Source organism: Xiphophorus maculatus, chromosome 9 (genome assembly GCF_002775205.1).
Source record: "Xiphophorus maculatus strain JP 163 A chromosome 9, X_maculatus-5.0-male, whole genome shotgun sequence".
Classification (NCBI taxonomy): Eukaryota; Metazoa; Chordata; class Actinopteri; order Cyprinodontiformes; family Poeciliidae; genus Xiphophorus; species Xiphophorus maculatus.
The window spans coordinates 9,493,389-9,517,393 of NC_036451.1; the positions used below are offsets into that span (position 1 = coordinate 9,493,389).

Sequence of the window (24,005 nt, forward strand, 5' to 3'; positions counted from 1 at the left end):
TGTAAAGCTAGTAGAGATGCTTTAACATGACAAAATGTTTGAAAAGAAAAAGTTGAAGTTGAGGGTATAAATACTTTTGCAAGACAAGAAGAAATAATCTTAAATTTTGTGGTATTTTTCTCACCCTGTCTCGGTTTGAGTTTGCTGACTTCAGATCTCCGATCTCCTCAGATGCCGGTGTGTTCCTACTTTCTGAAGGGCATCTGTAACAACAGCGACTGTCCCTACAGCCACGTTTATGTGTCTCGTAAAGCTGAAGTGTGTGATGACTTTGTCAAAGGCTACTGTCCAGAAGGAGAGAAGGTAAAAACTGTTTATATTGACAAAAATGTCACAAGTTTTTGATAATGACTATTTGACAAAATTTTGTGATCTTTTTTGCCCAGATTTATTGATAACCACATGACACAAGAAGTCCTGGTGTGCCAAATAAGACTGATTATAAAAATATCCATAGCTCTTAGTTTTTGTAAAGTTCAGTTTTGGCTATAGATATTCTTGCATATGCATTTTTATATTTTTGTTAGAATTTTTGTTTTCATCAAGCAATACTGGTGCAAACATTGTTGTAGTTGTTGTTTTTTTCCAACTCATGTTAAATTAAGTGGTGAAGTTTGTTGCATATTCAAATTTTCAGATTTTCTTGACATCCGACATCACTTCAGAGTTCTTCCTTTAAGCTGTGCTCTTCACATGAACATGCAGGTTTATTGTGTAACATGTATAAGGTTCCACTGAAGTTAAACTGAGGCTTAGGTAAACAAGTGGTTTGGTAACCAACACGCTCCCAACACACACACACACACACACACACACACACACACGCCGGGGTGTACATGCCGACACACTGGCAGCAACAGCTGCAGGGGTGCTGGTCCATAATGGCATGACTGTAGTGTCTGAGTGACATATTGAGGGCCTGATGGGTAACAGAAAGCCACTTACACATAACTCGAGATACTTGCGCCGTTCCTCACACACGCACTCTCACCCCCACACACACACAGCATCCCCCCTGTCCTCCTCAAACATCCCCTCTGCTCCTCCCCCTCCTGAGCTTTTACCTCACTTTGTCTCCCTCTTCTGTCTTCCCTCACTGCTCATCTTTGAGTGTGAAACAGATGCTTTTTCACACTGTCAGGCCTCATTTAAATGGTGCGTGGGGAAATGAGGGTATAGAAAACAAAAGGGATATTAATATTTATTCTATTAGCTGAAGTGCTTAGCTCTGTGATTTTCCCCTGTGTGTGTTTGTGCCTGAGTGCTTCTGTGTGTGTGTTTACGGAGCGCTTCGCTGTGAGCCACTGGCGGCTGCATGATGGATAGCAGGCAGTAATTATAGATGGGAAAACTGCTGAGGATGGCACTCTGAGCCGGGCAGGCAGACACTGCAGCAGCTCAGGGGTTAAGTCTGCTCTTCGGCTTCATTCTTTCTCCCCCTCCGTCTCTTTCATCCTGCCTCATTCCAGCTTTGTCTCATCCTCTATCGTGACCAGATCTCCCTAAACTCTCTCCTGCAATGATTTTACTTTTACTTTACAGTTTCTGAGTTTTTCTCATGTGGTCCCCTTAATTCAAGTTTTGTTTTGCCAAATTTCTTTCTGTTAAGATGTTTGGAAACAGGAGTTATTGATTACATCAGATCAAATGTCACTCATCAGGTTGTTTAATTTATATTTGATTTTAAACCATTGATATAAATCATTTAATAGTCTTTGGCAGAGATCTCTGACATGCTTTTTAGAGTAAGGAGTCACCAGAATAATGTTTTTTGCACTTTTCCTCCAAGCAGAGTGAAATTAGTAAAAAAGCTTTGTATTTTTTTTCTAGGTACAGTGCAGCCTGAAAGATTTCAGTGCTTCACTCTTTACAAATTTAGTTTTTTGATTTTGTTTCAGAATAAGTCTAAGCAGAATAGTCCGTGGTGAGAAAGTGAAACTGTGTGTTTTAGGCTTTATGTTTAGCTTAAACATTAAAAATAAATAGTTCATAAGTATTTACACCCATTGCTATAACACTAAAATCAAGCACAGCTCGATCTTGTTTTCACTGATCATCATCCAGATGTTTCTGACACTTGGTTGGAGTCCATTTCTGCTAAATGCAGAACTCATTTATTTGTATAAGTTCTCAGAGTCTATATTGGAGTAGAAGTATAACAATGAAGTCTAAGCAATTATTTGTAGAAATTTGAGACTTGATTGTTTCAAAGCGCAATTATGCTCTGTGTGCCCATAAATCCCTGTAGTCTCCATTATTTGGGAATATAAGAAGTTTGGAAGTCCTTCCTCGATCTGGCTTCCCAATTAGGCTGAGTACTCAGGGAAGAAGAGCCTTGGTCAGAGAAATGGTCATGAAGCCAAATGTCACTAAGGCAGAGCTTCAAAGTTAAGGAAGTCGGAAACCAGTCCAGAAGGTTGGCCATTTAATGCACTTCATCAATCAGGCCTTTATGATCGAGTGACTACATAAACTGTTTCTGGTAAGCAGCTGACTACAGGCTTTACCCAAGCAGCAAGTGTGACTAATTAACCAGCTTGTCACATTTGTGTTGCTGCTCGAAGAACAGAATGGCAAGAAGGTGTAATGTTCTGCTCAGTAAGCAATAAAAAGTATTTTTATATTTGTCTGGCTTTTATATTTGTATAAATGTTCTGAAGACACATCTTAAAGGGTAGGTATTATGGAAAATCAACTTTTTTGAGCTTATCATGTTTTAAAGTTATTCCCCCATCAAACACATTCCTGTAATCTTACTTTGATTTTTGAGAAATCCTTGAGTCTCTTGTGACAGCCATTCAGGGGTGCCTTAACGCTTACTCATGCAAATCATTTTCCCTGTTTACCCAAACTCCGCCTTGAAGCTGCAGTCTTCACAAGACGCCCCCTCCCCCATGTTCCTTTCACACGGTTCCACCAGACTAGCGGCAGCAGCAATTAACACCTGATGAAACTGTGTGTCTTTTGAGCTCCTGAGAACGGCTGTAAAGCTCATCAGTGGACAGCATACAGAAGCATTGCTGTGGTGACGTTCTGAACCCTTCTGTGAAGGGGCACAAGGTTTTTAAAGAGACAGAGACCTGTTTAAAGGATACGGCTGTGATGTAAAGTCACATTAATTTTATGTCATGTTTGATATATGCATCATTTTCCTAGCAACTGAAGGAAACACAGGTACCTGATTGTGTTATAAAATGGCACTATTTGCCTGTAAAATACACACCCCTCCCCCTCTTTAATAACATAAAAGAATATCATATAAAGGTTAATCTGTTTACATAATTTGATAAAACTAATAATAGTATATAGATTTATTACAATCAATAGGCATATATAGTTTAAGTTGAATCCAACATTTGTTTACCCAGAAAATTAGAATTTTACATGAGCTTAATAAAAAAGAGAATTTTAACACAGAAATGTTTACCTACTAAAAGGTACAGTATGTACATGTACTGTACTGAATACTGTACTTGGTCAGGGCTTTTTTTTTGCATGATTTACTACATTACTGCAGCACAGCATAGAGGTGATTAGTCAGTTGCTCTGCTGGTATGTGAGGGAAGGCCAGGTTGTTCTGAAAAAGGCTTTCAGCTCGACTGCTATCTGCCTTATTACTCTTGACAATGCTCCATATTCCACTATTTTCAGATTTCAGATACAGGACAGCAATAGATCAACCCTAATATATCATCATGCTCAGAACTGGTGGAAGTTCTAATGAGCTTGTTATTGTAGCAACGTTATTTTTACTGAGTTTATAGGGAGCATTTAGTAATTGACGGCTAAATCCATTAAGAATACTAAATTAAACCGTGTGCTGCCCAGTGTTTGATATCCTTTGAAAGTGCAGTAAAACCGAAGCTGAGTTTCACTTTTGGCAGCAGTACTGCACAACAGTTTTTCTTTCTGTTCTCTGCTCTGACACGTCGACTACATCAAACATGGATTCATTTCAATGAATTTAGACGATGCTAATTTGACTCTGATCACAGCCTGCGGTGCAGTGACACAATGAACCCGTATTTTTCTGTGTTTCACTCTTGTAGATGTGGTAATGTATCAATCTGGGCTCATTTATTGTTCCAGCCACTCTGGGTGAACAGCCCTCAATGAGTGTTGGCTAAATGCCTGAGTTGTAAATGCATGTGAGGTCCCTTTTTTATTTTACTGTCTTCGCCATCTCTCAACCTCCCTCCTTCTCGTTTTCTGCCTTGCTTCTTTCATTCCCTCTCTCTTTTCTTTAGCGAATGTGCTGACTCCTCCTGGTTTTGGCCCAGCAGAGAGCCCTCTAATAGGCCCCAGAGACATACCAGCATTCCTTAAATCAAGTGGAAAATTGTTAACTTGGTGTGGAATAAAGATGTTCTGTTCACTTTAGCTTTTTTCCTCCCATTTCCTCCGTCCCTCTTGCTCTGTCTTTTTATGAAAATGAAGATGTATGGAGCTGCGGATAGTGGACTAAGACACTTTCCGTTTGTCATGCTGCTTCAGGTTTAACCCATCACAGTCCCACACACAAAAAGAAATCTTTGTTTTTTAGGCATGCGAAACCTATTAAAAACCTGGATAATAATTCCACATTTAAAAATACCAGATTACAACAAAAGCAACAGTGCCTCACTTGTTGGCATCCTTCTTATTAAAGCCGATTCTCCTCTGGAGCAGCCTTGACCAGTTCTGCCCCAGTCAGACGCATCTCCATTAGCAGATCTTTCCATTTTTTGTATTCACTTCAGGCGTAGCGTAGTCATGCCATTGCACACAGTGGATTTGATTGACAGGAAACTGGATTTGCTGTTTGGTCAGTGATTTACGTGACTGCAAACTTCAGTAACATTTCAACCACCCCAGTGGATCGGCAGACATGACGTCTGCTCTCAGAGAACTACACTTGTGGCCGCGCGTAATTGTGAGTTTAATCAGGAGCAGCGTTAAGAACACATGCGGAAAGACGCGATTTAACAGCTTTGTAAAGATTATGTATCTCTGGAGAACATATGACTGTTTTAACACTCTCAACTCAACATTGTAAGTAAGACATTGTTCTTAATTTTTTTTGTTGTTGTTGTTGGGTTTTTTTTGCTGGTAATATGAAGTTTTTATCTAACAAAATAAATATGAAGCCAGGTTCTACTGGAGGCTAATCACAAAGGTGCAGGTTTTTGTTGAAACCTTTTTTTTTTCTTCCAATAGATTCCCGGGAGAACTAATGTGTTTTATGTGCATCTCCTTTCTCCCATCCCAACTCTCAGTCAGTGGAGACTGGTGCCTATTCAGAGGTTGAGATGGCAGGAAAAAGACACAAATAAAACACAGTAGCTCCCCCAGGAGTCTGTGGGAAGAAAGCAAAAAATTATGTAAAATGGCATTCATTACAACATTGATGACTCCAAAAGAAAAATAAGCTTTCCACAAAAATCTGCACCATCGTGATTGCTGCTAATATTTCATAATAAGAGCCACACAGTAGATCTGATTATATGTTTGTAATTCAAACTTACATAAAAACATCTAAGGATTTTGACATGTATTTTATGTTTTAGAATAAGTGGGTAGAATTGTAAATGTTTTTTTTAGCCTACCAAAAATAAACATGGCTTAGATCCTTGAATCTTCACATAAAAAAACTCTTTGTGGCATGACGTATCAGTCCTGCAGCTACAATGTTTTAGCAGCTGATGCTCATTTCAAGATTTGGTTGCACAGATCTGTGATTGGCTGAGAGGTTTGCAACCATATACCTCTTCCGTTAGGTCTACTACAATATCACTGGTACGTTTTTAAAATTATTTTTAGAAAAGTCTTTAGCCAAAGCCATAAAATGATTCGCAACATCTGAGCCGTCGGTGGGTTCAGTAGTGACGTCTGAACCAAACAGAGCATGATTATCATCTCTGACACCTGCAGCAGCAATGATTTGTTTAGTGAAATGTTGCGTCAAAACCACAGGCCTATAAGATGATCCGGAGAAACATTTGACAGCGAACTGATCCATGGCCGCCCTGTCTCCCAGAGGGGGGCAGAAACATGGGTGTGAGGGTGGTGAGAGGGGCTCTGATGGCAGTCTGGGGGCCCCCAAACTCTCCAGAGGGAGTGGACCCAGAGTCCACAATGTTCCTGGAAAATCGATCTCTCCCCTACACACATACACACGCCGGCACACGCACACACACACACACACACTGTGCAGCCTGCACTCCGAAGTGAATATAATTAGCTTCTCTGACAGGTGGGAGGGATCAGATCTCATGGAGAATGAAGCTACCAATTTACACCCGTATTACACACTCGGACACACCAAGTTGCAAACATGTGTGTGAACGCTCACACTCCCATGCACAGCCCTTTTCTGAATGGTATTAAAATAAACCATTTTTTTCTACATATACCTTTTAAAGATAGTGTGACGGTAAACCAGTTAACTACCAATTAAATTGTTTTAGTGTCAATGGATTTGAACATTTGATATCCAAATAATTTTACTAGAAGGACCTGATTAATCTTTGAAGAACACAATCGAAATGTTGATTAATATGAATTATATTAATATCATATAATTGATTAATATGAAGAAAAAGCAGGTCAGATTTAAACCTAAATTGATTTGAAGCTTTTTTTTTGGTTGGACCCACACTGCACTGCAGACACAATGAACTATTCAAGCCATTGATTCATTTAGTAATTTTTAAATTTGTATCATTTGTCACGTTGTCTTTCTGTCTCATGCCTCTACAGTGTGGCCTTACAACAACAGATCCTGCTGAGTCACGAACAAATATGTGGTTCAGGCCAGGAAGTTTCTCCAAAAACAACAGCCAGCCTAAAGGACAAGCAAACTAAGATGCTGTCTAGAGCATCCAAATTATCAAGGGACTCCCTTTACTACTTGCATTTTATCACAGTTACAAAAACAAAAAACATTTTATTTGTTAATTGACAATGGTTTTTGAGTTTTTTTTCTAGGATAAATTAATTAAACATTTTTAATTGTTTCAGGATTTAAAGGAATTGGCAGGTTTACATTGTAAAAGTGCAAACCTGTTTTTTTTTTTTCACATAGTTACAGTCTGCCGTGAGTTTAATATTTTCTGTGTTTCAGCTTGGTTTGTTCACAAATACATCTCATCAAATACTGACCCATTATCCATGATTGCTTTTAAGCTCAGCCAATTAAACTTGGCCTCTTCTCCCAGATTCCTCCAGATCTGTATTAAAACGCTGTTAGTGTTGCTAATGTTCTTAACAGGAAGATGCTCCTAAAATCAGATGCTGCTTTAGACCCTATACAACCTTGGGCCAACCCTGCCAAAAGCTAAACACTTTTCAATGCTCTGTCTCTTACTAAATGAAGTTTAGTGTTGATGTGAGAAAATGTGTTCATTTCCCTACATTGAACCTGGTCAGTAGGAAAAATGTTTAAAATAAAAATCTGCCGATGCATACTTTTTTTATTCATGAGGTTCAGATACACTGATCATGTTTTGCAGCAAAGTCATAAATCGTTTGACATGATGCTAAATAAAAGTGACTGTGCTGGAAGGTGACATGTTGCTGAATTGTGATTGATATTGCACCCAAATTATTTTAACCTCATTTTAAATTAGCCAAAATATTTTTTTAATAAACAACTTGCACAAGAAGCTTGCATAGGAAAATAAATTTGATGTTACAAGAGTTTTATCTTTTGCGTTTGCAAACCACGTGTTGTTCAAGGCACTCCCTTTGCAACCACTGGAGAATTTCATCATAGCTACAGCAGTCAATGTAAAAAGAAAGTAATCCTCCTTTACCTTATAAATTTTAACTAGCTTTGCTAAGTTCTGAAAAATAAACAATTGAATGTTTCTGAGAGCAAAGAAAATCCCTAACTTTGAGTGTATCTTTGATCATTAGTGTAAGAAGAAACACACTCTGGTGTGTCCAGACTTCTCCAAGACCGGCTCCTGTCCACGAGGCTCTCGCTGCAAATTGCAGCACCGCCAGCGGGTCAAGCGCAGCGCCAGCAGCACTTCCACCATTCCAGCCAAGAAAAGTCGCTCTAAAGAGCCTATGAAGAGGTTAGAAAGGCATCTTATACCTAACCCTTCACAATCATTGTACTCTTTATTGTGGCCTCTGCAAATCTATCTTTCTTTCTTGTAGGCCTCATCTTTCCGTCGTCATGCCGGAGAACACTCAGGCAGCTTCAGGAAGACCTATTGCGGGTCCTCTGGCTCTACCATCCTTCATCTCTCTGTCCAGCTCCCCAGAGGAGGCAGATGCACCGGATTCACCTCAGGCTGACGCAACACAAGTCAAAGGTATTAACCCTCACAACTTCTTAAATGGTGCAGAAAAACAGTCACAGAGAATGGTCATAAAAAACCTTAAATAGCTAAAACAGCTATGGACACCTGGATATTTAATATCTGTTTTAAGCTCACTGTCAGAGTTAAGTCTGGGTATCAGAGAGTGTTTGAGAAACAGCTATGACCGTTTGGGAGAAACATTAAAGCTAAAGCAGAACTGGACACTGCAACATACCAGTAGTCCAAAACATTACGCATCTGAAGAAATTTGATGTCCTGTGAGAAACTGAGACTACTTCCACCTTTGTGGAGTGGACAAATTTGGAGGTTTTAAGTCGAAATCTCAACATTCACTCATTTCTGTTAAGTGCTTGCGTACAAGAGTCATCATCCTCAACAGTTTTAGAAGAAATGTCACGTGTATCTACACTGCAGCCAGTGACACTGGAGGAACGCTGCAAATCCAAATCATCCTGTTATTTTATGCGATGGAGGAAGTGGTTATGTGATTGAGCTGCAAACAGATAATGATGATCAGAGTCAGATAACAGAGTGTGATGGAGGTAATAATATTTAGCTTTCGGACTTGACTGAGGCTCGGCTCAGCTCTCTGTTGACAGATTTGACAGATAGAGGATTAGGGTAGAGGCCTCTTCGGCCCAATCACCCCCTTCTCCCCTCTTTCACCATGATCCTACCGTCCACCTGCTGAAGACACACACCCACATGTACACCCCATTTAGTCTGAGAGGAGCTGTTACTTTATTACTTTGATTTAATAAACACATGAATGCTTGTAACATGAGAGGAACCCAGAAGAAACCAACACATACATGAAGATAACGTCCAGCTCTGATTGGTCAGCTGTGCCAGCCTGCTCGGACTCTGTCTTTACTTCTCAACTCTACTGATATCTTATTTATTTTAACAAGGTTTTAAATAGAAACAGAGCCAACATTTACCAAGTCAGATCATTTTAAAAACACATGCATGTTGGGGTTATTCTCATGATACAATGTATAGTTTTAATCCCAGTTCAGTCCAGGGTACACGTTACAACAAATGTCACCATACAGAACTTTACAAGAGACAGAGGTCCAATTCATGACCAGCAAAATGGATCCAAAACTCAATTTGATTAAATACATTCCAATGCAAAGCAAAGTTAAAGTCCAATCCAGATCCAAGAAAATGTTCAGTTTAATTCATTATGATACAGCAAAATTAAACTGATTATATCATAAAAGTTGATAAAAATTATACCAGTTGATTGAAAATTGAATAAATAAAAGAGCATGACGCAAATGTGGACAGATGTTTGCATTTAGAAAAAAAAAATCTATTGCTTTTGCATTTTGTATGCATACATATCTGGGACACAACTTTAAATAAAAGACAATTGTATTCATTTTTTGTTTCATCAAAACTCAAGAAAATGTGTTTAAATGTATTTTAAATAAAGTGCAGCTGGTCTTATTTTCCTCTCTTCTCACCAAAAGCAAGTATTAACAAAAAAAAATGATGTGAAAATTTTGATGTTTCGAAAGACTTGTTGGATTTAAAACAATATGTTTGACATGTTTTAGCAGATACTGTAGTCCAAATCCTTTATGTTTCTTGGCTGCTGCTTGGAACCTCAAAGCTTTTATTCCTGCCACAACTTTTTTTCTGCTGTCCGTTCTTCTATCTTCTTTTTAGCCACTACTTTGTTCCCTCCTCTGTATGCTTTGAGCCGATGTCATTATGAAAAACTCAGACCTTTTCATCCTAATGGTACTGGTGGAGGAAGGCTCTTCTCCAACATTTTTGATGCATATTAGTGTCCATCAACCTCTTAATGTGGTCAAGTTATCTTGTTCATTATCAGAAAAACACTTGATGCTTTCACCTCTGTGCTTGACTGTTGGTATATTTCTCTTCTTCTAAACATGGTGAGTTGACTTTTTGACAAAGAGCTTGTTTTTGATCTCATCTGACCAAAGGGGGAGTATAAAGCATATACAAACCAAAGCAAACTTATTGATTATAAAAGTTAATTTATCTTCTGATCGATGTAGATCCATCACCTGGGACATGACATCTGTAAGTGCATAAATAGAGGGAAACTGAACTTCTCTTTTTTTTTAAGGTGCTTCACTTCTCATCCATAAGGACTCTTGTTCTTATGGGTTTAGAGTATCAGGTTTCTGTTAACCCCATTTTTTAAACACAGTAGTTGAGGATCATTGCAGACACAGAGAGTAGCAATTTTCCTGCTTGTCCCTCCATTCCTGCAGTCCAGCTGCTTTAAGCTCTTAAGTATTACTAATGACTGTGTGCTCCCTGAGTAACACACTGCACCACCCAGAGCCTCATTAAAGGTGGAACTTGGCCAACCAAGCTGCTCTTCACTTTGCATAAACGAGCTCAGGCGTGATGTATCGCTGCACGCTCCTCCGTCCTTCGCCGCTATTCTGCTCTCTTCTTCATTTACTCATCAGTTGAAACATCATCACTCAATGTTTCAGCAGGATCTAACGTGAACTAGATTAGAGGTGGTTACACAATACAGCATTTCATTTTTACGAAAGCTCCTTCTCTCATTACTGTTTCCTGTTACTACTTTTGCTCCACAGAGAGAAAGCTGCAGATCAAACCCCGTCTGAAAGACCAGAGAGACTGAAGCTGGAAATATCTGACTGATCTGGGATTTTTTGAGCCCCAGTCCCTTTCACTCAGGGCCCAAAAATTTTATCTTCTGTGGGTGTAAACATATTTTTCATTAATAAATGTTTGTAGTCAAAGTTTTTTGCCCCTCTGTGTATGTTTTAAATAAAGGGAAATAAAACATTGAACTTCAGCCTCATGCTCCTTCCTAGATGTTTCTGTGGTAGTGTTAATGGTTGGTGCTCTGTGGGTTTCTGCTGCGAGCGTCACATGATCCGAGCGTGTTTGTGAAAACTTTCATCGGCGAGGTGGTGACAGAAGCAGCCGGCACAGAGGAGACACATGAGCGCAGAGTGACTTCACTCTCGGCCGGCTGCAGAGGGTACTCGCTGCAGACTGGAATCTGTCTCTCTTCTGCCTCATGTGTTAAAATTACAGTTATATTCCAGACATACACAGCAGTCGCACATTTCCATCAACGCTGAAGCCCCATTCAGCCTGGATTAACATATCACACTCTACACAGCATCTTAAACGTTATGAAATTAAACAGATGTTCTAAAACTGGTGGTTAACATGTTCCCAAATAGCAAAGAATGCAGAGTTGGCTTGTTCTGCAGTTACAAAAGAAACATAAAGCATGCTAGAATTAACTTTATGAAGATATTAAATTTTGAATTCCTTTGTGCAAAGTGTAATTAAAAATCTGACTTTTCCTCCTGTCTTAGAAAAACTACGTTAGTAAAACATCTACAGGAAAACTTTCACTTACGACAGAATGTGAATAAGTGAAACATTATTACCTCTTAATTTGGCCCTTATTTGGAGCTGATATGGGCAGAACAAACATTATCTAAGGTTATTTTTTATATCTTTTAGCAGTTCAAAAGAAAATCTTTTAGGATGTCTTTTGGTATTAATACCGAGAAGAACTAAGTTGCTGATTGCTACTGTAATCCTATGTTTGTTTAGTACTTCAGCTGTTTTGGAAGAAGTTTATCGCTAAATGCCCGTATGAATATCATCGCAATCATAGATTTCTTTAAATTTAAAAAATACAATTTGCTGACGTAAAATCAAAGTGTAGACTCTTTATTTCAAGGACTTGAATTGCATGTTATTTATCTAAAATTTGGCAAGAAAAATTTAGTTGGAGACTTGTTGCTCTGTTTGAGGTCATTGTCCTGGTGATGATCCAGTTTGAGCAAGCTTCACCTGTCAGAAAAACGACCTCACATTACACTGTAGATTACTTTCCAAGAGGATTTCATGGGCCTCTCAATGGCAGCAAGGTACCCAGGTCATGTGTCTGTGAAATAAGCCCAAATCATCACCCCTCACCCACCACCATGTTTGACAGTTGGGATGAGGTCTTAACAAACTTGCATCATTCTGCGATGTTCATCTTAGAGAATTTATTCTTCAGTCGTTTTAAGCAAAACATATTTGTTGAGTGTATTTGTGACTATGCTTTCATGAATTTTAATATTTAACATGCAAAATGTGGCCTGTAGAGTCTTAGAAGGAACTTTTTCCTGATAAACTCCCCGCGTCTGTTTTGAATGACTCTACAAGTCGTTTGTGGTGCTAATCCTTTGCTACTTAGACAGATATTAAGATTTTTTCCCCCCCTTCCACCTCGTGAATTTGAGTCAGCATACCGTCCTAGATGCCAGGTCCGGGATTTAAAAGGTTATCAATAACCTAAACAATGCACTCCCAAGCATTTTTGTAGCTGAAAACCTATCGCATTTGTGGTAATTTCACACTTCAGTGTGACAATGACCAGCTTAACAGCACAAATGCTCTTTTTTGGCTTGTCGTTTTAGGAATGATGCAAGGCTGCTGTAAGCACTGAGCCAGGTAAAATCTGGATTGTCATCTTTAAGACAGCTGACTGGGAAAACTTTTGTTCTTGAACCGGTTGTCATACACTTTTAAACCATGTTGAATCCTTTTTGACAGGATGGAGTCGTGTATGCCTGCCTTTGTATGTGTGTGTGTGTGTGTGTGTGTGTGTCACTTTTAGCTCGTTTCTTTCTCAGATGTATCGACAGCAGCAAGCAGAGATGGAGAGCTCGACATGTTCCTTAGAAAAGGCAGGAGACAGGGAGCCATCACTCTTCTTTCCTCGCCACCCGTTTCTCTCCCTTCCTCCTCCCCCTCACCCACGTGGCTCTGCTCCTGCACTGAAGATGTAAGTGCCTTAGACAGATGTCTGCTGCCTCGTGTCTAAAACCCTCAACGCGAGCTGCTGAGCTCGGCAAACTCTAATTAAGATCAATATTTCAATTTTTAGTAAAAGCGCACGAGATGGAGAGGAGTCGGCTGGAGAGAAATCATCAGTCCGCCCAGAGTCGGACAGACAAAAAGAAAGGTCAACCGTGATCCTTCATGGTGTGTAAGAGTGTGTCTTGGACAGGCGGTTTGGCAGAAGGTGTGTGATTTACGAGTTCAAATACTTTTGTGGATTCTTTACAATTTCTTCTACTTATCTTTACCCACTTAAGGTTTATTTTCACCTTGTTAGGAATGGATGAATTCAAAGACTGTAGTTTTGATCAAAGGTTTACAACAAAGTCCATGAGTTTTCAAAAAGGTTGAAGGTGAGATTATTCCAGAAGCTTAATGTTAGTGTATCATTATGTGTTTGGGATCAATTCCTTGTTACATCTAGTTATGTCCAAGTTTCAACTGTTCAGCTGAGTGAAAGTCTAAGAGTTTCCCCTGTACTTAGCAGAACTTCTAAGAACTTAGAGAGTGGCTTTGGGGTTTCAGCATCTTGTAGTTCATGGCAGGCTTTATTTTCAGTGGTTCTTTACAGTATTTTCACTTATGATTATACTTAGCTTGTGCCTTGACAGATACCAGCATACCGCCAGTATCTCCAGAACCTTTCATCAAACTCCTGATAATCCACATGGGATTCTGACATTTTGTTTTTTTTTTCTTCTCCATTGTAGTCTTTAAGGCTTACAAAAGAACAAACATTAGACTTTTCTCAGCTAAATCTGAAGGGTTCAGTTGCCTTTTTCTATGCCTACTGGGATGTCTCTTTGAAGGGTTGTAAAAGGCTCATGATTATTTATTGGTGACTATACCTTGGTTGGTAGATGTCACAAGGCAGCACAGAGACAGAACTGACAACGATGCACATATCCATACATATGGACAATTTAGAGAAGCCAATTAACCTGACAACAGTTATGTTTTTGGATTGTCCAAGGAAGCTGGAGTACCCAGAGATAACCCATGGCTGCACAGGGAGAATTTGCAAACTTAACACACAAAGGCCTTTGCCTGGATTCCAGCGCAGGACCTGCTGTTCTCTCAGAGTACTCCATCTTCTTCCCACACTCCAAAAACATGACTTTTAGGTTTATTGGTCTCTCTAAATTGTCATTTTGTTTGAGTGAGTGTTAATGGATGTTTGTCCTGTGTCTATTTGTTGTCCTGTGATGGATTGGCAAACTGTCCAGGGTATACCCTGCCTCTTCCACATTGACCACTTGAAACTGGCACCAGACCCCCTGTGACGCTGCAAAGACAAGTTGATATAGATAATGGATGGATAGATGTTAGAGTTTGAATTGACCTGCTTTTCCTTATCTCTGCTCTATGCATCTTTCAGACTGGAAAATTATTAAAATCTGTGCATATCTAACATATCGCCTCATTTGGTTTCAGCAGGTCTGTCCCTGAATTGAGTGAAGCTCCTCAAATTTTGCTTTGGTGAGTAGCCTGCAAAGTTATTAAATGATGCAAATCAGTGTTTAGACTTGCAGTTTCTCCATCTTTGAGACCACAAACATTTTTACTGGTCGGAGGGACAAACATTAAGCTATACCTTAACTCTACTCTGTAAAGAGAGATGACCCTTAACTTTAAATTAAAGCTGATTCCTGCGCTGGAGCATTAGTGACAGAACCCCCTCCATCCCGGCCTGTGATAACCCTGAGCCCCTTCCAGGAGCTGCGATGCGGGGCCACCTTGGCTCTAAAGCCCAGCAACGATCCTCCACCTTGCTGATGTCCGTTTCACTTAAGTCGCCAGAAGTGCATTTGCAGCGAAGTCCTAATATGTAAAGGCACAAAGGAAAAGCCTGACTTCAAATATTTCTGTCCCAAGCTGCGGTCGCAGACACTCCCTTCCCCTCACAATGAATGGACCACCGCAGATCTCCTTAACTGCGCCATTTCAATGCAGACTGCTTAGCTGGCCGTTTGATGGCCAGCTCCAAAAAGCCTCTTCTAATGACTTTGCGCACCTAAACTTGAAATACTTTGATATGATTTCCGTCTCTTCATCTCATATCCTCCTTTTCGTCCCTGCCAGCAGATTTGAAGCAGGGAAAGGAGGAGGAGGGGATATATTTCATGACCGCTTCGGACTGGAAATTAAGCTCAGCAGCTGCGCAAGGCTTTCCTCTCCACATCTGACCAAGTTAAACTTACTGCCACCTGTTTTTTTACACTGATCGGCACTTTATTCCTCAGATATATCACCCGCTGAGTATGTGTCCCCCAGGGCCCCGGGGTGCTGCTGAAAAGGCTAAACGGGTCAGGCGCAGCGACGTCCCTGTTTAAGTCGTGCTCCCACGATGCTTATCAGCGGTATCGACATCCTGCCCCTCCACCCCATCACCTGGAAGCTGCCCGGACCCAGAAATAAAAAACACAGAGAGAGAGACGGATGTGTCCCGGATAGAGCCGGGCAGCGGTGCAGCTTAATTATCCGTCGATCCGCAGAGATGAGGCGGGGGATGCGATCTGTGGTTAATTGGGAATGAAAACCTGCTGGGACTGTCCAATCATACTTAACCCACGCGCAGCCACGGCTCCACGCAGACTTGCGGAAATGCAGATTGATTTTTTTATTCCTCTGGCAGAGGGCCGCAGATCGATCAGTGATTGATAGATTTGCTGGTTTGTGGTATCAGAGGCCCTAAAGGAGATAAGTGGATATAAAAAGCAACGGTTTATACAGCTAGAGAACAAAAGTGGGAATACTCTATAGATCACAGCTTTAAAATTGGGAAGTTTACCTTTGAGATGCACAAATTTAATTATATATTTTTTCTTCTTCATTGAGTTTTGATCGGTAATCGGATGATCAACTAGCCTATACTGCAAAATGTGACAGTTTATCCTCTGAATAATAAAAGAACCAAAACTAACAACACCAGTCTATTTGCACTTTGATGCACTTCCGATCTAATAAAGATCAGGGATAATGTCGCAGTAAATTAAAATATAATCGAAAAGTCAGATTTTTTCAGTGTAAATCATTCTATATAGTTTCACTATGCAGACTGACCTTTGTAAAGTGTTTGTTTCTGTTAACTTTAATGATTATCATTTACAGATAATGAAAACCAAAAATTTAGTTTGTTATAAAATCTGAATATTAAAACCATTAAAACTATTTAATGCAATTTTTTTTTTTCACTATTATGGGAAAGATTGCTGAATCAGCATCATTTGCATTTTCCAGAATGATGACAAGACACAAAATACTATTGCTTGGCAAGCTCACTGGTCATAGACTGCTGTACCTAGGTATATTAATAGAACGTTGAGTGGAAGGAAAAAGTGTGGATATGTGCAGAGTTAGTGCCTCAAATCTGTGACATTCACTACAACAGTTAGTTCTTGTTACAATATCCTTTGACCAGAAACTTTAGAATCATATTTTCAATGGCAATTAGAAATACAACTTACTGATTTAAAGTCTAGAAGAAGAGTGAACAAAAACAAAAAAAGAACACAAAATCCAAGTTGTTTCAAGTTCAATGTGAAGTTCCCACAAAGTCCAAAGTCATTGTTTCAATCTGGTAATGTACCATCAATAAACGCATCCACAATCATGAAGCAAATTAACATATTTCCAATATGCATAATACTGCAACACAGCAATACTAAAGTCCAAGATAGTAATTTCAAAGGTTTTAAGTATTTATACAACTTATTTTCACATGTCATCCTAACCTCAAAGTTTAACTTTACTGAGCTCAACTTTACTTTTCGGAGTGTGCATAAATTCATTAAATCTACGTTTACTTTTGTAAAGACCGATTTAGCCTCTATTTATCCAATGCTCTGTTTTACTGCACCTAAGATGGGGTTTTTTGTTGTTGTTGTTGTTTGTTTGTTTTGTTTTTGTTCAGATTGAAGTTATTTTTCTTCCAGAGGTTTCCCTGGTGTCTGGCCCGCGCTCCACCGTGCAGTAGCGCCTGCTCGGTCACTAGAGGGGGGGATCTGCTGCACCTGTTTTCCCTGCATGTATGCATGCATGCGCGCTCCGCTTCTCTCGCCTTCTTCGGTTTCGTTCGGCTATCCTCGGACGGAGCAAGCAGCTTCAGTTAAACCACGCGCCAGTGGTGTCCTCCCATTGGCCTGTCGCCTCTCCGTGTGGGAGGGTCGGCAGTGAGGGGAGGGCGGGACGCACCGTTTATAAGAGGCTGCTTCCCAGCGCCTCGCTGATACTGCGTGGTTCTCACCGGGAAGCTTTGGGGTGCATTAAGAAGGCAATTAGAAACAAAGCAAAGTGGAATTTCTCACCTCTTGTGTACAATTTTACACACAATCAACACGTTAAGGTCAGGAACGCGACCCGGCGAGGGGGACGATGCCATCTTCAAGTAGAAATATGGACTGAGGACAGCAACAAGGAGCAGCTTCTGTCTCCAAGTAAGACCTCCAACTTTCATGCTTCATCTCAGACTTTTATGAACTTTGAGAACAGGCGTGCCTGCAGAACAGAGTTTGGATTCCTGGGACTGTTGACACACTTTTACGCACGCCCGCGCACCGCTCGATGTGACCGAGTGCGAAACTTTTGAAGCTGGGCCATGCTGCGGTGACTAGAACTGCAGAAGGAAACGACCGATGGTTGGAAACTAATTCTGACCAACAAAAACAGAACAACAGAGGGCAATAAAACAGGGGGGGGGAGCGCTCTGCAGAGGTGAAGTGAGGACAACACAAGCTGGTGTCTCCAAATTCAGCGGGCTCCAGTTTCAGCCGCTCCGGGGGCTCCTGCTATTAAAGCCTTCGTCTGACCTGGGATAAGTTGTCAACAAGAGCTGCGAGTGGAGGCGAACTGGCAGGTGTACAAGTTCATTTACATGCAGACGTATATTCACTCCGCTATATATAGAAGTGGCCTGTGGAACTAGCAGCCTTAAGAAGTTTCTCCTCCCACCCAACGGGCCTGCAGCAGTTCCACGCACCAGGCGTGTGCGTGTACCTATATATACACCATACAGGCTTTAAATTCCCTCTGCAATTTGCCCGCTGTCGGTTTGGCTGTGAGGCCGGGAGTCGTCGCATGGACTGACATGGCCACCGACCTCGCCATGAGCGCAGAGCTGCCTAACAGCCCTCTGGCCATCGAGTACGTCAACGACTTCGACCTGATGAAGTTCGAGGTGAAAAAGGAGCCGCTGGAGGCCGACCGCTTCTGTCACCGCCTGCCGTCCGGCTCACTGTCCTCCACCCCGATCAGCACACCCTGCTCCTCCGTGCCTTCCTCGCCCAGCTTCTGCGCCCCGAGTCCGGGCGCGCAGCCCAACCAGGGCCTCCCCGGCGGCGTCAACGTCGGCAGCAACAGCAACAACAGCAGCGGCAACAACAATCACAGCAACGCGGGCAAGCCTCAGCTGGAGGACCTGTACTGGATCCCCAGTTACCAGCATCACATCAACCCGGAGGCGCTCAACCTGACGCCGGAGGACGCGGTCGAGGCCCTCATCGGGAACGCGCACCATCATCACCACCACCACCAGGCCTACGAGGGCTTCCGCGGGCAGCAATACGTCGGAGAGGACCTATCCGCGGCCTCGGCTGTGCACCACCATCAGGCCCACCACCACCACCATCACCACCACCACGGCCATCACACCCGCTTGGAGGACCGCTTCTCGGACGAGCAGCTGGTGAGCATGACGGTACGGGAGCTGAACCGGCAGCTGCGGGGCTTCAGCAAGGAGGAGGTGATCCGCCTGAAGCAGAAGCGGCGCACCCTGAAGAACCGCGGCTACGCGCAGTCCTGCCGCTTCAAGCGCGTCCAGCAGCGGCACATGCTGGAGACGGAGAAGTGCACCCTGCAGAACCAGGTGGAGCAGCTGAAGCAGGACGTGGCGCGCCTCGTCAAGGAGCGGGATCTGTACAAGGAGAAGTACGAGAAGCTGGCCAGCCGGACCTACAACTCCGGCGGGCCCGCGAACACGAGAGATCCGTCCGGGAAACAGGCCAGCACCGAGTTCTTCATGTGAGAGAGACATTACCGCGCTCACCTCCACACTCTTCTGACTCTAATCGATCTTTTCTGATTTGTGTTTACAGTTATTCCTCAACAACAACAAAGACTTTAAATCTCATCTTCTTAAATAAAGGTTAGGTGCGCACAAGCGTCACGTCTGTGAGTCTTAAAGATGTTAAACTTCTGTAAGTCCACAACAAACAAGTCAGGTCGGCACATGGGATCACTTTCAGGCTGCAGACTCCTCTCCTGTCAGAAGTCTTATGAACCAATGACTGTCTTAATCCAGAGAGAGCGCCGGGTTTGTGTTAGAACCAGGCAGAAGCAGCAGCAGCACAGACTGCAGGAGGAGAATGCGCTGTGGTGCAGACTCTCAGTAATGCAAGTGTAATAGTTGCCACCCCCCCACCCCCCTTCCCTCATCCTTTTGCAACCCTGCATGCAGGACATGTATGGTAACCTCCAGCCAAAACCCCATCCACATATGTATGGAAAGCATGACCCATGGGTTCTCCCCAGCCATCCTTTCACCCCTCAGCCATCAGTAAGGCCTGGGTATGCAGAAAAAGCCCCCCCTCTCCGCCCCCATGAGAGGTGCAAAGAACTGCGGACTGAAATGCAAAAACAATCTGCTTCACTGCGAAACACATGGATGCGTCTTTACCTGCTGTTTTCAATCAGTTTTTTCTATTGTTTTAAAAAAGAAAAGAAAAATGACAAAAAGAGATTACCTGAGCCAGATTTTAGACTGTATTTATTTCCACCTGTACATAATGTGTAGAGAAAAAAAAAACAAAAAAAAAAACGACAACAAAAAAAAAACAAGCAGTGATCTGTGTTATTTTACCTTCTCTCTTTTTAAGGCTTTTGTTGCTTGGATTCTTCGAAATGTCTTAATCCAAAAATGTTTGTATGTTACAGCATGCAAATTGTCTGTGGTATCCTCCTCCTCTTGCTGAACATGTTGAACCTGCACTAATGAGCAAACTGGAGAAATGTTTCTGTTTTTAACCTGGATGTAAATTTGATTTCAAGGATGGAAAAGGACTGCTGCTAAAACTCTATGCACCAATCTGAAGATTAAAAAGACTTAATGATTTATTTTCTCTCTTTTTTATTTTTATGGTAAATAATGAAAAATGTTGCGGGGCCTGCGGGGTTTCCCCTGCAGCCCCGACGTCTTAAAGCGAGCTGAAGGGGAGGATGCTTGATTGTTAGAAAAAACGGGACATTTTTGCTTAGTGGTACACAGCTGATCATTACCCTGTCAACAGAAAACGTTCGTGTGTTATCTGCTGCCTAAGATATATGTGCAATATTGTGCAGAAGCGCTCTGGTGTTTGTGCAAAAACGAAACCGAGGATTCATGTTCCCGCCAAATATCTCGGCCAATTAAAATAAAAATAAAATGTTTTAAATAAGTTGAATTTGATTAATGGTGATTTGATCTGTCTCAAGACTCAGACTTCTGCACAGTGCTGTGGATGTATATCTGTACATATGATTTCTATACTTATCCGACGGACCCGTCCTGACGTGTCAACAAGTGGAAAAATCTGCAAAGTGGAAAAAAAGTTTGTTGAGAAACTCATGTTTTCATAATGTTTAATAAAAAGTTCTGTCCCAAATTTGTGGCGCGGCTGCTGTCTGTCGTTGTTACAGCGAAATGTGTTGTCCAAATATCTAAACTAATTGGAAAACAATTAAACAAGTGAAACTTAAATGAGCTGAAGTTTCAGAAATTCACATTTCTGAAACTTACGAAATGTTAAGTTTCTGGACCCCTCCTGCTGATGGAGGGGAGTTTTTTTAAGGCAATGAGCGACATCAAAACTTTATTTGGTTTTGGAACAATTAAACAAAACGAAAATTGAACATTTTTGAATAATATATATTTACTGCTCGTTAACAGAAAATAAATGTCATTTGCAGCTGTAAGCGCAACTTAAAACATTCGTTCTGAATAGTTTTATATCACACCGGATTACATTTTAATTTAAATATATTTTTAAACGATTGTTGAAAGGAAGGATATTAATAAAGATATGGATAACAAAAATTTCGCGCATAAAAAGCTATTATTATTATTCAAAGATTTATTTATTTGTTTATTTTATCCTTTTTTTTCTCCATATTTTTTTCGTCTCATTTTAGTATTTTAGAGGCTACGGCTGTACTCGGAGCCGGTGATGGAGCTTCTCTCCGCGGGCCGCGCTGACTCTCTCACCCCGCCGCAGACTGCAGGATGTTGGGGCAGCAGGTGCTCTGACCTCCTGCAACACTGCCCTGATTTTCAGATGCAAGTGTGTGTGTGTGTGTGTGTGTGAGAAGGACCGGACCATATAAAAAGCGGCCACTTCTCTGTCGCGGTTCCGGCCGCTTATTTACGGGCCTCCGCGCACCTCAAAAGTCGGTGATCGATGTTGGAAGCCCGGCTGGTTCATTACTTTCTGCCCGCCTGCTTCCTCTGAACCACTGAACACGTGTTCCACGGGGGTAACTTTGTATGACACCTTAGTGGTCCGTGCGTGGCGTGGGATGCATGCATGCACGCACGCACGCGCTCTCTTGCCTGTGCCAGCGCTAAATGAAGCCGTTTGTTGGCGCTGGATGGCGCACAGCGCAGCTTGAGACGAGTGTCAGCCCGAGTTGGTGCTGATGTGACACCGCCGTCAGACCCGGCGGCTTGTGGCTCACTTCAAACACGGATAATAAACCGCCGTGAAGGAGTGTGTGATTGGGAAATGGTGTGGGGGGGGGGGTGTGCGTGCGCGCGTGTGTATTGGAGTGTGTACGTGAGTGTTCTGAGACCTCTGGGTGGGTGCAGGTCAGTGATCCGCTACAGCAGCTATATCTGTGATGTGGCTTTTTTTAGTCAGAAGTTCATCATCATTAATTATTGGATAAGGTGCAGTTTGAGGCTAGATTGTTGTTGTTGATATTGATTGATCTGCTTTTTTTATGTTTGTAAATGTACATTCTTAAGTTATGTGTGAGTGCTGTCAGCCTTTGTCACTGTGCCAAACTGAAATGTGTTTTTATTATGATTAAAATCACAATAAATAGCCATTTTAGGCTACTTTACATTAAAACAAACTGTTCAAAATGAAACATTTAACCTAACTCCGTCCAATCTGAAGTAATGTATGTGGGATCCACGTTCGGATCAACTCTCAAGTAAATCCTCACTAAAACCAAACTCGGTAAGTTCAAACAGTCTGTAAAAAAGTCTCTGTCTGAGGAAATCTGTGGATTTAGAGATGATCTTCAGTCTGCTCCTGATGTATAAAAATTGCTCTTTTTGTTTACTTGCTGTACAAGCTTCTACACTTTTAATTTGATGAAACATAATTTCCAATTAATATATTTTTAATACATTATATGCCAATCACTATAATAATATCTTATTGCTGATCGCTTCAAATAAAAAAATGCTGCTTTTTCTTAGTTTAAAATCAGTCAGTTTCCACTTATCGCCCATGGAGAGATGATAAAGATGAATGTTTTTGGCTGATTTGACTGCATGCATCTTTCTCATCTCTGCACTTTATCTCTCCAAATTAAATAATTTGCTGAGTCTCTTTATGAGCTGAACGTTCAGCTTTGAGTTGAAATCTTAATTTTCTCCTAATATCTCTTCTCCTGCTCCCTCCTTTCTCTCCTCTCCAGCCTCTCCATCACTCTACTCCTCCTGCTGCTTTTGCTGACTCAGAGGAAACGTTGAGCTGTGTGACAGCCGTCACCTCGCACACAGACGGGGTACTGTGGGTGTGTGTGTGTGTGTGTACCTGGAGCAGGATGTGGTGGTATGCAGTGGACTATTGGGGCTCACTCTGTATGTGTGTGTGTTATATGTGGGTGTGTGTGTGGAAAAGAGAGATATCACTGTGACTACTCTGAGGGCTTTTCTTTCTATAAATCAGGGCAGAGTCCATCTGAGCTCAAACAAAGCGAGTGAGGAGGGATGGAGAGAAACAGAGATGGAAGCGGAGGGGGGGCTGCGGTGCGTCTCTGGCGTCTGCTGCTGCTGAGATTCGACACAGTCAGCGTCTCTTCGGCTCGGCTTACCTACAGTATGCCTACACACACGCACACACACACACACACACACACCCACACACCCCCACACACACATGCACACGCACATCATAAACAGAGTGCAGACAAACAGCAGCTGATGGATTCACATCCTTTTAATCAAACTGATAATGACCTCCTTCCCTTCGTCGTTTCACTGCTGCTGCACGACTTTCTCCGAAGCTGTGGGGGATATTTATTGGTTCTGTGAATTTGTTTTCAGCACAAAGTTTGCGTGATGGCTTCACAAGTCCTGAAACAGTTTTTTTTTTCTATTTTTCTGTCTGAGGCATAAGCTGTATCATGTTATTGGCTGTGATACTGGATCCACCAAGATTCTGTCAAATGCTCCCAGGATGCTCTCAGAATTTGGGAAAACCTCTCTTTTTCTTTTATGGTGCTTGGAAAAAGCAAACTGTGACAGTAAGATAGTCCAACTCTTTAAAGGTTGGACTAAAGTCCAACCTTTAGTCTAAAGGTTTTTTCTTTCTTTTTCAGATCATTAAAAAGTGTTTTTGCCTGTATTTGCGTATTAATTATTCTGTAATGTGAAATTTTATGCAATTTTCTACCATCTTAACATTGTAATTCTTTTCCGTCACATCTGAATGTTTTTACCCTCATGACCAAATTTTTTTCACACTTTTAACTGAGCTCTTATTTTGTGTTTGCTCATACAGCTTGTAGTGTTAAAACTCTTCACTAATTTGACTTTGCTCATCATCTACT

General features: G+C 41.6%; 2 protein-coding genes across 2 annotated transcripts in view; both read left to right on the top strand.

Moving 5' to 3' along the window:
- The window catches only part of zc3h3 (zinc finger CCCH-type containing 3), a 62,870-nt gene extending 51,767 nt beyond the window's left edge, over positions 1-11,103 (top strand). Inside the window, exons 9-12 of the mRNA XM_005802329.3 lie at positions 172-303; positions 7,897-8,060; positions 8,146-8,303; positions 10,907-11,103. Coding sequence (XP_005802386.1) covers positions 172-303; positions 7,897-8,060; positions 8,146-8,303; positions 10,907-10,953 — 501 coding nt within the window. The 3' untranslated portion in view covers positions 10,954-11,103. The remainder of the gene's footprint in view (positions 1-171; positions 304-7,896; positions 8,061-8,145; positions 8,304-10,906) is intronic.
- Positions 11,104-17,432: 6,329 nt separating this feature from the next.
- mafa (MAF bZIP transcription factor A) lies at positions 17,433-20,816 on the top strand. Its single transcript, XM_005802330.3, has 2 exons — positions 17,433-19,208; positions 19,283-20,816. The coding sequence occupies exons 1-2, from the start codon at positions 18,277-18,279 to the stop codon at positions 19,335-19,337; spliced, it is 987 nt and encodes a 328-aa protein (XP_005802387.2). The 5' UTR covers positions 17,433-18,276; the 3' UTR covers positions 19,338-20,816.
- Positions 20,817-24,005: the final 3,189 nt, after the last annotated feature.